The 16,724-nt window shown below is 33.3% G+C and overlaps 3 protein-coding genes across 3 annotated transcripts; 1 reads left to right on the top strand and 2 right to left on the bottom strand.

Moving 5' to 3' along the window:
- The first annotated feature begins 3,503 nt into the window (after positions 1–3,503).
- Positions 3,504–6,840, top strand: LOC112502032 (oligopeptide transporter 3-like). Its single transcript, XM_025105845.1, has 5 exons — positions 3,504–4,014; positions 4,222–4,319; positions 4,858–5,427; positions 5,511–5,949; positions 6,060–6,840. The coding sequence occupies exons 1-5, from the start codon at positions 3,520–3,522 to the stop codon at positions 6,672–6,674; spliced, it is 2,217 nt and encodes a 738-aa protein (XP_024961613.1). The 5' UTR covers positions 3,504–3,519; the 3' UTR covers positions 6,675–6,840.
- A 120-nt stretch (positions 6,841–6,960) lies between these two features.
- On the bottom strand, positions 6,961–12,492 carry LOC112502033 (SNF1-related protein kinase regulatory subunit beta-2-like). The gene is made up of 4 exons (XM_025105846.1): positions 12,050–12,492; positions 10,375–10,550; positions 10,102–10,264; positions 6,961–7,403 (listed from the first exon to the last, which is right to left on the bottom strand). The coding sequence occupies exons 1-4, from the start codon at positions 12,224–12,226 to the stop codon at positions 7,077–7,079; spliced, it is 843 nt and encodes a 280-aa protein (XP_024961614.1). The 5' UTR covers positions 12,227–12,492; the 3' UTR covers positions 6,961–7,076.
- A 2,239-nt stretch (positions 12,493–14,731) lies between these two features.
- Positions 14,732–15,588, bottom strand: LOC112502046. The gene is made up of 2 exons (XM_025105860.1): positions 15,297–15,588; positions 14,732–15,187 (listed from the first exon to the last, which is right to left on the bottom strand). The coding sequence occupies exons 1-2, from the start codon at positions 15,508–15,510 to the stop codon at positions 14,847–14,849; spliced, it is 555 nt and encodes a 184-aa protein (XP_024961628.1). The 5' UTR covers positions 15,511–15,588; the 3' UTR covers positions 14,732–14,846.
- Positions 15,589–16,724: the final 1,136 nt, after the last annotated feature.

Below are 16,724 nucleotides of genomic sequence, written 5' to 3'. Positions count from 1 at the left end.
AAAAAAATTATATTATTAAACCAAATATAAATTATTTCGTTATTGTACATAAATTAAGTTATAAAAAATTTGAATTAAAAAATTACACAAAAAAATGAGGAATTTCAAATTTAATTTGATACTAATATCGATATATTTTTGTCAAATTTTTATGATATCTTCAAACATATATTTTATTCAAAGATAAAAACATCATCGTTTTCTCAAAATCACATAAAGTCATATTATAATATYGACTGAGATAAAGAATAAAATGAAATATTAAAATCACGATGTATCTCGTTGCATTGTGCAAGTACGCTTCTAGTAATTAAATAATTGTTCTAATTATATATAGTCACTACAATATAATCGGGTTTACAGGACACTCCCGAATTCTAAGTGTCCTAAAAGACCTTTTTATAGGACTTAGTTTATAGGAACATAAAAATAAAATATCATATCTAAAGGTGTTGTAATAAGTTTATATGACGTTTTTGACGTCGTAATAAGTTTTTTAGGACATTTTTAATATAAAACGTCTCATTATCAACTTTATAGGACACTATTTGAAAAACTGTCCTATAAAAATTGAGTTTATAGGACACTTTCTCAAAAGTGTCCTATAAAGTTGCTAATTCGACACTTTATATTAAAAATGTCCTAAAAAACTTGTTAAGACGCTCAAAAGCGTCATATAAACTTATTACAACACTTTTAGATAGGACGTTTTATATTTTAGTCCTATAAATTAAGTCCTATAAAACGGTCTATTGGGACGCTTAGAGATTGAGAGTGTTCTATAAACCCAATTTTGTTGTAGTGAGTTAGTTACACGGATTTAAACATGAAATTTAATAAGTTGTACTTACACATAATTACTTGTAATCTTGAATTTTAAGTAATATGCATCAATAAGCAGTACTTCATGTATAAAAAGATGATTTTTAAGAGTTTTTGTTGAATGTTTTATAATATAGTATAGTTGGTATATATGAAAACTTATGTCAATTACGAAAAATTTGTTGACCTATATGTACAATTGGTATAAATATGAACACATATTGACCCAAATAAACATACGAAAAATAATGAACATGTGTGACCATATGAACACAAATTCACATATATGAACATTCGTACAATATTGTAATCAAATTCACTTTTTAGGTAGGTTTAGTTTGTTGGAGTGGGATTTGAATTTGTGAAAAAAATATGAATTTGGAAGGATTTTAAATCTCTCGATTGTTTGGGAATGAAATTGCAAATCTTATTCAATCCTACAAAATCAAAATCAAAATCAAAGGAAAGCACCACGTGTTTGATTTTGGAATTGAAATTTTCTCAAAGTTTAGATTTAATTAGTTTTTCACATACTAATAAATTTTCTTTTTGAGCGACTTTATTTCTATATAATAATAAACAAATCAAAATATTTGTATTAGTGATTACATTAATTTTTATTTTTTTAAAAACATTTCCAATACATTCTCTAAAAAAATGTGAACCTTTTAAAAATTTTAAGCAAATTTTTTGTTTCAAAAAGTTCTCCATAACATTAAAAAAAAAAAAAGTGTGAAATTATCTAAATCTGAACAACTCTTCAAAAATAATTACTATTAAAAACATATATTCTTACCAATTAAAAAACTTAAAATTAAATTTTAAAAGATATAAATAATATTTTATTAAATATATGAAACACTAACCTTTTAATAAAGAAATACAACTTTTTAAAATACTTAAATGTAAAATTTTATTTTTTTAAGATATTTTAATAAAGTACTGGAAGAGTACTCGCGCAATGTAGCAACGCACATCTCAATTTTAATGTTCCATTTTATTCGTTATCTTTATCGATCTAATACGGTTTGATGTGATTTTAATAATACGATAATGTTTTTATTTTTGAGTAAAATATAAATTTGAAATATCATAAAAATTTGAAAAGATTATATCGATATTAGTATCAAATTAATTATTTAAAAGTTCTTGTTTTTTGTGTAATTTTTTAGTTTGATTTTTTGTTATAATTTAATTTAGACTTAATAATGAAGTAATTTTTTTTGGTTTAATAATATAATTTTTATAAAGATAATAATTAAGTATTATGTTAGAACTCAATGATTATATTTTAAATTTTTTGTATTTAAAATTATATGTTTATCTTGTATTTGACTATGTTTATTTGCAGTTAGTTACACGAATTCAAACATAAAGCTTTAATAAGTTGTAGTTACGCACAATTTATTTGTAATCTTGAATTTTAAGTAATATGCATCAATTAACATAAAAAAAGATTTTTATCAAATATTTTATAATATAGTATAGATATTGAACATCAAAACACGCATGCACACTCTCTTTATATATATATATATAAATTAAAACAATTACTATTCATATCCTTTTTACTTGCATACATAATTCACTTTCTTCTTGTATAGATAGAATATGTAATATATGAAGCAAATATTATTTGCTTTAATTATTCATTCATTCATGTATCTAAAAAAAAATTATGTAATTAATGTTAAAAAGTCAAAGTAGGGAATGTTAATGTATGGCGCATGCAATGCAGTGGACGTGGCAAATAGAGTCATACGTGGAGGGATGCCACATCAGCAGGCCTTTTGACAGAGTGTGTGAGACGTTCAGAGCCACAGGCACGCCTCCTTCTCTCCCCCCTCCCTCTAAAATTAACTCCACTAATTATCTTTCAATATCCTTTTAATTATTATATATTTTATCATCAGTCTATGGTTTTTAATTATATATATATTATGTTGTATAAATTCAATCAAAGAAATTAATCCTTTTGGATTCCAACTTAATTTAACCATATATATACACATAAAATTAACATCCCCTAATTAAAACCTTATCAAATATATATATATATATATATATAGAGAGAGAGAGAGAGAGAGAGAGTTGGGTTGGGACTTGGGATCATGTGTTCCTCATCATCCACTAATTATCGTTTGTGTTTCTTTATATTTTAAACTTTTAAAGATTTGTATACACAAATTTTGTTGACATAAGATTTTCTACCAGTTAATCCGCACTAACAACGAATATATATAACGTTAACATGAATCAAATCAAAGTTATTTTATCCAATGAATAATAATCATATATTAAAATAAGGAATATTGAGTAAAACACAAACGTTATAAAAATATTATTTTTTATTTATTTGCATCCTAAGATATTCATACATACAAATAAATTACTAAAATATATCATGCATCTATCTTTCACTCTATTCCAAAATAAGGAATAATATATTTATGGAATTATATTAATATTAAAAATATATTTATCTGTAAAAAATCTTTATATAATCAGGTTAATTAATATATAAAAAAAACATCAACACTTGTTTTCTAGTCGTAAAAAGCAAATAGGAAAAAAGAAAAAGAAAAAGAAAATAAGAAAATAAAAGAATGTTCTCACACCTATGTATGTATATATAAACACACAACGGACTAGGAAGACTGTCACACATCATATCTCAAAGTAAGTGAACTTTCTAAAATGGCTTCAAAAGCCGATGCTACCCACAAACAGGCGGAAGAGCAAGAGATTCTGCCACCGGAATGTATGGTGGAGGAGGTGGCGTTAGTAGTGCCTGAAACCGACGACCCATCACTACCGGTGCTGACATTCCGAGCATGGACTCTGGGACTGGCGTCAAGCACCCTTTTAATATTCCTAAACACTTTCTTCATATATCGAACACAGCCTTTAACCATATCGGCGATTCTGATGCAAATTGCGGTTTTGCCAATCGGCAAGTTCATGGCTGCCACCTTGCCCACCAAGGAGTATCGGTGGATGGGTTATAGCTTTAGCCTCAACCCAGGTCCATTCAACATGAAGGAGCACGTGATTATCACTGTGTTTGCCAACTGTGGAGTTTCGATGGGTGGAGGTGATGCTTATTCCATTGGAGCCATTACAGTTATGAAAGCTTATTATAGACAAAGTTTGAATTTCCTTTGTGGCTTGCTTATTGTCTTGACTACTCAGGTATATATCTTTAACCTTCAGTTGATGAAATATTATGGTTTTTCTTTTCTTAATTGATTAAAGATTTGAAAGATCGATCGAAGCACAAAACAAACACTTTGTATATATATATATATATAAGAGGGTTTCTTGCTTGTTTCTTTATAATCATGAATGAATTGATATCAATGGGATTTTGAAAAAAGAATTTAATTTGTTCTACGACAGATGGTGGGATATGGATGGGCAGGGATGTTGAGGAGGTATTTGGTTGATCCGGTGGAAATGTGGTGGCCTGCAAACCTTGCTCAGGTTTCTCTCTTTAGGTTCGTTTTCTTATGATTCATCCAGTTATATATACAATATATATATATATATATATATATGCTTCGATATAGAATGGAATTTGATGTTATATATATATATATAAAAGTAAGTTCAGTTCAAATCATTTTCAACACTAAAAGTTATTAAATATACAAGAATTTGACTGATTCATTAATTCAGTTCCTTCACCTTTGAGTTCCTTATCTTGTTTATATAGTTCTTTCAAGCAGCTAGCTTTCATTTAAAAATTGATTTCTTCAGAAAGCATGGGTGCTTTTCCTGTTTTAACTTTAATAACTAGGGTATTCTTGATGATCACAAAGGGCCAAAGAATATGTTTCTAATCAATGGTGCCATCTGAGAATGTCAGCGATTCTAATCGAAAAGTAACCAAAAAAAAATGTTGTTCCATTCTCCACAAAGATCGACAAATTGAGCAAGAATTTCAAACTCTTTTTAAAAGTAATATCAAATACAGTAATTCGAATCTATTCGTGTTCCTCAAAAGTGTTAATTATATTCCTACCACTGTTTCAGAGCACTGCACGAGAAGGAGACGAAAGCACAAGGGATGACAAGAATGAGATTTTTCATGATTTTCTTGATTGCCAGTTTTGCATATTATGCATTTCCTGGCTATATTTTTCCAATCCTCACTTTCTTTTCATGGGTGTGTTGGGCTTGGCCGAACAGCATAACTGCACAGCAGATCGGTTCTGGCTACCATGGCTTGGGAGTAGGCGCCTTCACCCTCGATTGGGCAGGCATTTCAGCCTACCATGGAAGCCCACTGGTCACACCTTGGACTTCTATCGTCAATGTTGGAGTTGGGTTCATCATGTTTGTCTACATAATCGTTCCTATTTGTTACTGGAAGTTCAACACATTTGATGCCCAAAAGTTCCCCATATTCTCTAATCAGCTATTCACAGGCACTGGCCATAAGTATGACACCACTAGAATCTTGACCCCTCAGTTCGATCTCAACATTGCTGCATATGAGAGTTATAGTAAGCTCTACTTGAGTCCACTCTTTGCACTTTCGATTGGATCAGGATTTGCCAGGTTCACAGCCACCCTCACACATGTCGCCCTATTTCATGGCGGGTATGTAATTCATCAAAAGCTAGCTAAAAGTTTTTCGCTTGGTTGAATATGATTGTATTTAAGGTTTTATATATAATGTGTAGGGATATATGGAAGCAGAGTAAATCTGCAGCAAAGAATGTGAAAATAGACATCCATGCAAAGCTGATGAAGACTTATAAACAAGTTCCTCAATGGTGGTACCTTGTGTTGTTAGTGGGGAGCATTGCTTTATCGCTTGTAATGTGTTTTGTTTGGAAAGAAGATGTGCAACTCCCGTGGTGGGGTTTTCTCTTCGCTTTTGCCTTGGCTTGGATCGTTACCCTCCCTATTGGAGTCATTCAGGCAACGACCAACCAGCAACCTGGATATGATATCATCGCACAGTTCATAATTGGTTATGTTTTGCCGGGAAAGCCCATTGCAAATTTGCTTTTTAAGATCTATGGGAGAATCAGCACCATTCATGCTCTCTCCTTTTTATCTGACCTTAAGCTCGGTCACTACATGAAAATCCCACCTCGATGCATGTTCACAGCTCAGGTATGGATGCTGCTGCTAACAAAACCATGGACAGTGATCGAACCATATATGTTTATTGGATATTTTGAGTTGGACTAATATGTTAATTAATTGGTTTTTAATGTTCTCAGTTGGCAGGAACTCTAGTTGCAGGGACAGTGAATCTTGCGGTTTCATGGTGGATGTTAGAGAACATTGAGAACATTTGTGATATCGAGGGTCTTCATCCAGAGAGTCCATGGACATGTCCCAAATTCCGAGTTACATTTGATGCTTCTGTTATATGGGGACTCATTGGACCACAACGACTGTTTGGACCTGGAGGTTTGTACAGAAACCTTGTGTGGCTGTTTCTAGTTGGAGCATTTTTGCCTGTGCCTGTTTGGATCTTGAGCAAGATTTTCCCTGAAAAGAAATGGATTCCCTTGATTAACATCCCTGTTATATCTTATGGTTTTGCTGGGATGCCACCGGCAACTCCTACAAACATTGCAAGCTGGCTTATCACTGGAATGATATTTAACTACTTTGTGTTCAAGTACCGGAAACAATGGTGGCAAAAGTACAACTACGTCTTATCAGCTGCACTCGATGCTGGGACAGCTTTCATGGGTGTGGTGTTGTTTTTTGCACTTCAGAACGAGGGGGTTGATTTGAAATGGTGGGGATCGAAGCCGGATCACTGTCCTTTAGCAACTTGCCCAACAGCACCAGGGATTAATGTTACAGGATGCCCAATTTTCTAGGGGCGAAATTGTAAAAGTTGAATAAGAGATATGGGTATTTGTTTGTTTGTATGGTTACTCATCAATTTTGTTAGCTGAATGTGGTCTAACCATTTGCTGAACATGTTCCATTGGTAGAAATCTGTGGTTCCAATTTGATTTCGAAAAGGCATCGTTGCACAATTTCCAATTTCTTTCTGGTTTTGAGATGAGTTTTTGGATTCATTGGCGTTGAAATATGTATCAAAGAAGAATACCAAAAAAAATGAAGGGGAAGTGAAAGTGGCTACTAAAGAAGATGAATATAAGCATTGTGCCAAATTAAGCTCTACTCCCTGAGGCTGTTTCTTGAGTTGTTTGCTTCATGTTAGCTATTAGGGAGAGTATGAATTACATATAAAGGGGAATAAAGTGCATTTGTTGTCACCGTTGTATGGGCTTGTAGAGTACGACTGTCACATACTTGGATAAGAAACGGTTGGTAGAACCAAGGGCGACGATTGAAGTGCTACTCCTTCCTTTCTGCATATAAAGATGGTTGAGAACGACATGCTGAGGTCTAGAGAAAGGGGACGGGATCTCCATGTGAGGTGAGGGAACGTTAAGCAATGTCATTTGGAGATGTGGTGGAACCAATGGCGGCTCCTTAGCGTAATCCTCATTGTCAAGCTGCAAATGATTGTAACTTGAATCCGGGGACCCAGGAGGTTCAAAACCAGAGATGCTTTGAATGTCTTCAGGTACATATTCCTGCACCATATTCCAAACGATTCAAAGATTTTAGAATAATCACACACCTTTTTTCACCAAGAAGACCAAGATGGGATAACAACAGGAAACTAACATTCTTAACACAAAACAAACAACTTCTTTTCTTACGGGAACAAAACCAAACTCCAATTCACTTGGAATGTGAACCGTAGCTTTGTTGGGGTTTGAAAGAAACATATCTGGACCCTACATTATGAGTGATCTTGACCTGAAAAAGATATCCACTTCTTGGTGAGCCTAGTCAAAAGCTTCTCGATTCAAGCCTCACCATTTTGCCAATCAAATGAAGGGGAGAGAATAGACTAAACAGATATCAAGAAACTTTCAAAGACAACAAACCATTTATCCAGAACTAGTTCCAGCCATATCTACAAAAGTTAAGCCACAGTAACATAAAACATAGGATATTTGGAATCTGCAGGAAATCTAGCTCAAAAAAGTCATGGTCGTTCTTGGTAAATTAAGTTCCAAGGTTTTCCCCATTAGAGTCACCGAAGTATGACCTTTTTCATAAGAGAAAACATTCTATTCCACAAAAATTGCTATTACATTAAGCCCAATCTTGACTAAAAACCCGACTTTTGCATGAATTCCATTCAACACCAACAGCAGGGCATCACATGATAAAAAGAGCCATAACTTAGCTGCTATCAACTTTCTTTCGGACCCAAACACGTAAGAAGCTTCAACGCTTCATTGCTTCGTGTGTCACCTGCAAGACCATGAAATGGTCCACATAACCATCTGTTGGACTATTACAACCCTTGTCGATTCCAAACTGGTTATGGAACAGATGATGGATTTCACCACTTATATACCACATTCAAATGGTTATGCAGTACTCATGGTTGTAGTCGATTGATTGACTGAAACAACTCATTTTGGGGCATTACTAACAAGCTATGACGAACCAAAAGCAGATGCACATTTGGGAACGTAGTGGTTAAGTCGAGTCGATCCCACCATTATGAGCTCCTTTTGGACAAAACCTTTTCGGCTTAGTGGCACCAACCTTGAGAGAAGCACGAGATACCATTCACAGACCAACGGTGAAAGGTAGCAACCCTGGGCTTATAGGTTTAGAGCAATATCTTCATGCATTCACAAACACTAGACCTTCAAAATGGTTCAACTGTGTGAAAACGAGTCACCTTGAAGGACTCAAAATGATGTCATTTCAAGCATTATATGGCAGACTGCTACCCACCATCCCCCACTACACAAGAGATGAAACAAAAATGGTAGCTACAAATGACCAATTGCAGGATCAAGACAAATTGATCAAGAAATTATGTACTATGGCCAATGTGCAAACCTAAGCGTTGAGAGGTGACCTTTGAGGTAGGAGACTGCTCCCACTTAAAAAAGAGATGCCAGCTGAGAACACTGGTACTATCAAGGAGTATTTTAAACATCCAAAAGTAAGTCACCCTTTACTCCTAAAGAAGATGTAGCACATTGGACATGAAATTGGCTATTCTACAGTGAGTACAGTTACATTTTGAGCTGAAGAGGATGTCAATCAATTCAAGCAAAGGCGTTCCATAATGCCTCCAAATCTTATCACAAACGTTGGTTCTATCTTAAAATGTAAGTACGTTATTAAAGACATATAGGAGAAGATGAATAAATTTTTACAAAGGGACTTGAATAGCGATCACCTATTTATTTAAATCAATTTAAGATAAATTCTGCAAAATTGTTAAGTGGCTTATGCTCAAGAATGAACTCAATATAATTCCATTAATATTTTCAAATGTAAATTATTGAATTCTCAAAATGTTCAAATCTTGATTGCAAAAAGACAGATCCATGTACAGATATGAAGAAGCTACCAGCTTACTGGATATCTATTTGCAAAGAGGAGGACCTTCCATTTTAGTTTAAAGAAAAGTACTTTGTAAGCATTTACTACCAAAAAATATGCTCTCCTAGCCATAGTTGTTGTGAAAAAGGGTGCAAACATAAGCCCAAACTTTGCATGCAAATATAAATAACCAAACCAAACCAAACCAAACCAGTAAACCCCGCAGGTAGGGTCGAGGGGGTAAGATGTATGTAGACCTTTCGCTACTCCAAGGGGTAGGGAGAGATTGTTTCCATGAAAACCCCTGGCTTGTAAAACAAAAGAAAAATGTAAAAGAAACATGAGAGCAAGCTACAGGAAACACAAAACTCAATATTGACAACCACTAATACAGAAAAAAGAACTAATACTAGCATACAGTAGGCAGGTCACACACGTAGAAACAATAGTAGACATAATAAGTAGGAAAAATTAATGCATCCTTCTGACGGACATAAGACTCTGGTAACCTAATTGCTACCGTGCTACCCCTCCTCTTGTCTCACCCTCAAACAAATGATACCTACCCCTCCCCCTGACACCTTTTGCAAATACAAATGATAATTATTATTAAAGCAAGTAAATCTACATCAACGTAAGTTGCCAGTATTAGGCCTTACTGATCCTTTTTTTTTTTTTTTGAAGTATATAATATTTATATAGGGCAAATAGAATAAATAAACTCACACACCCTCCTAACTTTTGGTGAGGTTTGAACCCTTGACCTCCTAGGAGGCCAAGGACTCACATACCGCTAGGCCAAAGGCCCTTTGGTGCCTTACTGATCTTTACTGACATGGAAATGTAGGTAAGAGATTGGACGGGAAGTACCTGTAGATCTAAGATGTTACAAGTGTTTCCTGCTTCATCCTGTGTCCATGGCATGTCAGGGGAATACCTCCACTGTCCATCAACAATAAATCTGTACTGGTAAACACCCGAGGGAAGAACTTTTAATATTGTGAAGTCTTTCCCTGATCTCTGCAAGGACTTTCTGTTCAAAAAGAGCATATCAAAGACTTGCATGTTAGATCATATATTCATCCATCCTAAAGCTTTTAAACAAGAAACATGAGAAGCAGATAAACAAAAAGTTGGCATTACCTTGATTTCCAGTTGTCCCATGACCCCTCCACAGCCACTTCCTTGCCATCATAGCTCCAAGTGATCATTGTTGGAATTCCTTGTTCACTGGTCATTTCCTCATAGCCAGAGGAGGAATGCATCCATGGATTGCTTGGCTGGATATCATCAGGTCTTTGTAAAGGAGCCACAGGGTCCTGAAACAAGACAGGATATCAGACCCTCAGAGAGTTGAAAGTTCTTCGGGAGAAATCAACTTAACCTTGCAGACTTGCTTCATTTGTTGCCTAATATGATCTCTACAGGAATTTAATATAGGTTTTGGCATATTTCGGCATAAAACTGTATGCAACATGAATTTCTTTTCTTTACATGCAAACAGATAATCAGGAAATGGCATGAGGAAATGCAACACCATTAAAGTACTCTCCATCCCAAACAAAGACTTTCTTTTTAACAACTCAATAACCAAATATGCATTTTCAGAAGGAAAAAGAAAAGCAAAAAGAAGCAGAGGGGAATATAACATAGCAAATTGGCAACCAAATCTTAGAAATGTATGGGAAAGAACACTCCATTCGAAAGTATGAGAGGGCGTAAATCAATAGTAACAAGAATGAGGAGAATGTTGAGATTTTGGGATATAAAGCAGTAAATCGCTATTTTTTTTCCAAATACAACTGGCTCTCTATTCCTCATTCCTCTCTTTCCTTTCTTCGCCTCTAGGTGCCACACATGGGCATGGCAATTATAAAGGTTTTCCCTTTTTTTAACAACTCTCTGGACATTGTGTAAAGAAACTATTGCCTTGTAAAAGTATTCTAGTAAAATAAGATATCTTTTATTGTATAGCAAAAGCAGAAAGTCATTACCACACAAGCTCCTGGCTTGCTAGATTTTGGTACAAGAACTTTAGGGGAGAGAAGGATTAGGGGAGAGAAGGATTAGGTTATTTGATTAGCTAAAAACATGTTAGCTACGGACTTTGCACATTTATTGTGGAACCATAGTAAAGCTCATATATCTCTTATATGCATGTGAAGAAAAGCATATGTTAAGCCAATAGAGCCAAGCTGAAAAATAATGAATATCTGAATACAGAATTATATTCACCTAAGTCATGGCAGCATAGAGTCATAAGAATTTGGTGTTAATATACTGCATATTCTAGCAATAAGTTCAAACCACCAACAAGACATCAGCTGAATGTCACAAATCGTAACTGCTGATCAAATTCACATAACAGCAAGTCATATTGATAATGTTATCCAGCTAGACAATCTATGATAAGCTTAGATACATTAAAAAAAAGCTGATTATGGAGTTTGTTATGCTAAGCTAACAATATCTCCATACACACACCAGAAGCAATTAAATTTCACATCTTATATACTGATTTTATTAGTTATAACCTGAACAGTATGCGCATTTCAACTAAACCAATAAAACAGAAGAAGAAAAGAAAAGATGAAATGAAATACACATTGCAGAAGAACCCACAAAGAAAGTTGCAAATATTATTCCAGATCTACAATATTAGTGGCAATTAAAGCCACCCATCATCATCGGCAGTATACCCATCTACTAAATCGTCATTATTCAAAATTAAATTACACTAGCGGGTCTTATTTAAAGAAAATTGGTAGGCAAAAGGAGGAAAATGCAGATTAGAAAAATGAAATTGACCAAAAATCACCTGAGAAGTGAACATCAGTGGAGAGCCAGAAACCCTAGGGCTTGGTGGAGGAGAATGACCCATGAACTCACCATCATCACAATTATGCGCACCATCACCATCTTGAGCACCCATGTCATTACCGATGGACGAGTTGTCTCCACCGGCATCACCTTCTCTACCATTTATATTACCCATTTATTTGATAAAAAAAAATCAAGTAAGAATTAAACAAGCCCAACCTTTAGTATCGTCATATAAAGATTTAGAAAGAATAGGGAAAGATTGAATTTTTGTGGAAGCAAGTGACACTAAATCTGTATAACTACTAAAGATTGAATTGGGTTATGTCTAAAGAGAGATAATCAAGAACGAGTAGCATCAGAAGGAAAAAAATAATTCTTTCTTGGACTGTCTGGGATTAAATGTTGATCGATGGTACTGCACTCGGTGGAGAGAGAGAGAGAGAGGGAAGAAGAAGAAGAAGAAGAAGAAGAAGAAGAAGAGGGGGATTGGCTGAAGGAGAGGGTGAAAGGAGGGTCCGATCCAGTCCAGTGAGTTTGGAATCATGCGTACCTATGGCCCAATAGTAAAGGATTGTACTCGTTTCGTGGCGGTTGGTTGGGAATTACTATATCAATCTCATATCAGGAATTACTGAAAAAGCTTACTTTTCTTATTATTGTTTACATTCAGAGTTTCTTATATCATTTCTTGCCAAAATAATTTATAAACTCTCTTTCTAACAAACACCAACTTATTACATATTTTTATCAATTAAGTTTATAATACATATTTGAATATAACAATTTTGTTTTTGTAAAAGTCTAACATATAACACATAAAAATTAATACGAGGTCATACTCATACCGTACGTTATGTTTATTCTCAAATTAAATGTCAATAAATAAACATACAAATAAATTAATGATTAAAATATTTTATTTTTAAATTATATATAAGCCATCACTTTCCAACTAGAATCATCTGTGACTAAAAGTCAAAATTTTGATGCCTTACTTTTATTGAATTCACTATCTTTTCATTTATTTGTAAAGATAATAAGGTATATGTAAAATAAAAGTTGTTGTTAATGATTTACTCTTATTTTGTCAAAAATATTCATATTAAATAGAAAATCAAGAGATGTTTCGACTTATATTCCTACTAATGAAGGAAGAGTTCGTTTACATTGTGGAAGAAAATTATGTCTTCCACAATGGAATTGGAATCTGATAAGTGAGATTTCAAGTCAAAATTGTAATTAACTACGTTCGTTCAAGTTAAAAGAAGGCATGAAGGTTGTTATTATGAATACCTTTGGCTTTTGTAACTTAATACTTCCTAGTCCTACTATCAATTATAGAGGTATGCATCTTCCTTCTTAATTGTACATCTTATCTTATTCAACCAAGTTAATATATATGATATATGATATTAGAGCTTTAAGGTAACGTTATCGTTGTCTTCAAATCACTATCTACTGAATTTTTCACTTAGAAAATATTCTATCTTGTGGTTAAATTTTCATCCTTAGCTACAATATCGTATTTTATCACCAGCATCTTTAGAGAGTTATTTGTTTCGATGTTCATTCTACATGTAATAGGTATTGGGATATAACGTTGTTTTTTAGACTCATTTTGTTCCATTTCAATTTATTTTGATCAATCACAACTCCTACATACACAGTTGCATGCATGCGTACGATCATATATGACATGTGGATAAAGGCAAAACTCCATGTTTTTAGACTTGGGTCCATGTTGGATTGCTAAGGGTATATACATAAGAAATGAGTGGAATTTAGAGGGAGAAATACATAATTAAAAACTATGCGAATTGATTATCATTAAGAGTTTGTATCACAATTGGTGGATTCAGTTTGTAATATTTTGGTTTTTCAATTTCTTCATCAATCTTTGATTAATTACTGATTGCTTTGTCGCTTGCTTTCATTCCGAGATTATTAATTTTCTTTTGGGCATTGTTTACTGGTTGATATGTGAGAAATATTGTATTCCTACTAAATTTAAGGCTTGAAACTAGCATTAAATTACTAGCTTGTATCCAAGGAACTATTGATAACTCTCTTTGTATGTGTTTTTGTGATGTATTAAATTTTCAAAGTAATTAGTTTCTTGAACGATTGATTTCTCCGTCTATCGATATAAATTAAAAAATGCATTATTGTTCACATCGATATGATCTAGTTTCATGTTTTGCTTGCTATCTATCTATATATAATCAGGGTTAGTGGTGTTTGCATTACTCTTTGTGCCTAATTTAATGCCTACTCTACTTAAACATACAAACAATTACATCCCAATTAATACTTATCATCAACAAATTCAAAATTTTAATACTTCATAATCATATAAACTTCCAATACATATACATACATAACATAAATTAAATCTAAAAGTCATAACAAACAATCAAATAAAATATGTATACCTTCCTTCTTCTTTTTTTGCAGTGTGGAAATTGAAACAAAATTTGCTCTTATTTTAAATAAAACAATCATAGTTCATTTTTCTAAATCGGCCGAGTATTTTCATCAAATTATCTACCATTTCATTCGGTTACCAAAACCTCCTGATCAAAAACTATATATACCTTATGAATAAAATTAAAACACATATAAGTAATTGATTTATATTTGTAATTTAATTTCTTATATAAAATATAAAAATTAATTTGCAGATCGATGATGATGCTCTTTTTATCTAGTAAAGCATGCATGGCACCATTGATACAAGAAAATTAATACAAACCAACATTATATTATCTGTACAATCTCCTCCTCACTGAATATCACAACATTTTCCTTCCCCTATTCATTGTGATTAATGGATGTGAATGTTGTTTTCGTGCCAAGTGAATCCCATGGCCAACGGAGTATGTTCGAATTCCATCCCCTGGTGATGATGATGACAACTTTATCCGCCCAGCTTTGTGTTTACGGGCAGCAAAGGCTCGGTGGCAGAGAGATTTCTTGGGTACACCAACAATTCTAACAATGCATCTATTTTCCATGTTTGGAATTGCATGAAGATGGGAAGGAAGATCAATCAAGAAATCGCCATATGGGTCGGTTTTCCCTCTTACTTTACTTGTTTTCTTGTTAGCACGACAGGCAACAACCACTGATGCTCCTGTAAATACAATACAATATAAATGATGAATTAGTGAAGAGGAAATCTTTCATGATATATATATAGATAGATAGCCAGCCATGGAGTAGTACTAGTAAAACATATATACCAGGGATTGGATGCGAGTGAATTAGGGTGGCATCGGAAAAAGAATCACAGAGAAGCGTCCCAGCAACCACCACTGTGGAGAGCTTCTCTTCTCCATATCCGGCAAGACTTGTCAACTCATCACTTGTGTACACCAGCTCCATCAATGGCTTGTCAGCCATGGCTGCAGGAGTTCCCACCAGGAAAAAGAAGATCATCATCATCATCATCATCATGATGTTTGTGTTGAATTAGTTGTGGGGTTTGTTGATACGTAAGAGGTAGATAGTCACCCACAAAACTAACTTTGGAGCAAAGTAAATACGCAATGCCAAACGAAAAGCTACCGGCTGAATATATATATATATATATATATATATGTATTGCGATGGGATGGGATGGGAGTCTTTAATCAAAATTGCATTGTTACCCTTTAATATATATTGGTTTAACATCTATTATGACCTTTGACCAGTGCCTTCTACCCAATTTTGATGGGTAAACTTCCACACACACACATGTACAAAAAAAAATTAAATAAGAATAATATATAGTATATTACAAAATGGTCCCTGGTTTATGAAAATCTCTTATTTTCGTCTTTAAGTTTACAAAATTACAAGGTGAGTGTCCAATTTTTAAACGACTAATTATAAGGAGTAAGGAGTAGGGACCATTATTTAATTTTCATGTTTAATTAAGTAATGGACAGGGAAACCTTGATGATAGATATTCCTTGTAACACGAAAAGTTATATGGACAACAAGAGTTTTCATAAACCTAAACCTAAGGGACCATATCTGTAATTTACTCTAAAAATAGAAATAAAAAACGTGATAATATATATGAGAGAGAAAAGATGTTGGTCATGTACCACAAGGATGTTCTTTTTGTGCCCGTTTATATATATTTGTCACAAATAAATATGCTAGACTTTTAATTAATTAAAATTAAGAATATTTTTTGTCCTTGTTGCTGAAAATACTATCTGATAATGCTAATTTTATGGCATGTCTTAGGTTTGTTAAATTGTATGATGTGTTTAATGGGTTTTTTTAGTTTCATAATTTTAAATGATGACTACATCGAATCGAATCGAATCAAATCAAATGTGTGAACAAGATCGGAAAAAGAAAAGGCTATATAAGTGTATATGTATTTTTGTTTCTATCTTTTGATATATATATATATATATATATATATATATAAGTAATGGAATTAATTAATTAAAAGTAACTCCAATTAATGAGTTAATTAATATATATTAATTAAACCTTGTATGCGTGTATATATATATATATATATATCTATACTATATTATAAAGCATTTGGCTAAAACTCTTAAAAACTCTTAAACTCTTAAAACTCTTAAACCCGTTCATCCCTAAACAATTTCATCCCTATCCGATTTCATCCCATAACTGAATTCGTGTAACTAACTGCAGATAAA

The sequence above is a fragment of the Cynara cardunculus genome, unplaced genomic scaffold (assembly GCF_001531365.2).
Source record: "Cynara cardunculus var. scolymus isolate 2C unplaced genomic scaffold, CcrdV1 Un_Scaffold_853, whole genome shotgun sequence".
NCBI classification, from domain to species: domain Eukaryota; kingdom Viridiplantae; phylum Streptophyta; class Magnoliopsida; order Asterales; family Asteraceae; genus Cynara; species Cynara cardunculus.
Note: the sequence above shows the minus strand (reverse complement) of the source record. Positions and strands in the feature narration are given on the sequence as shown.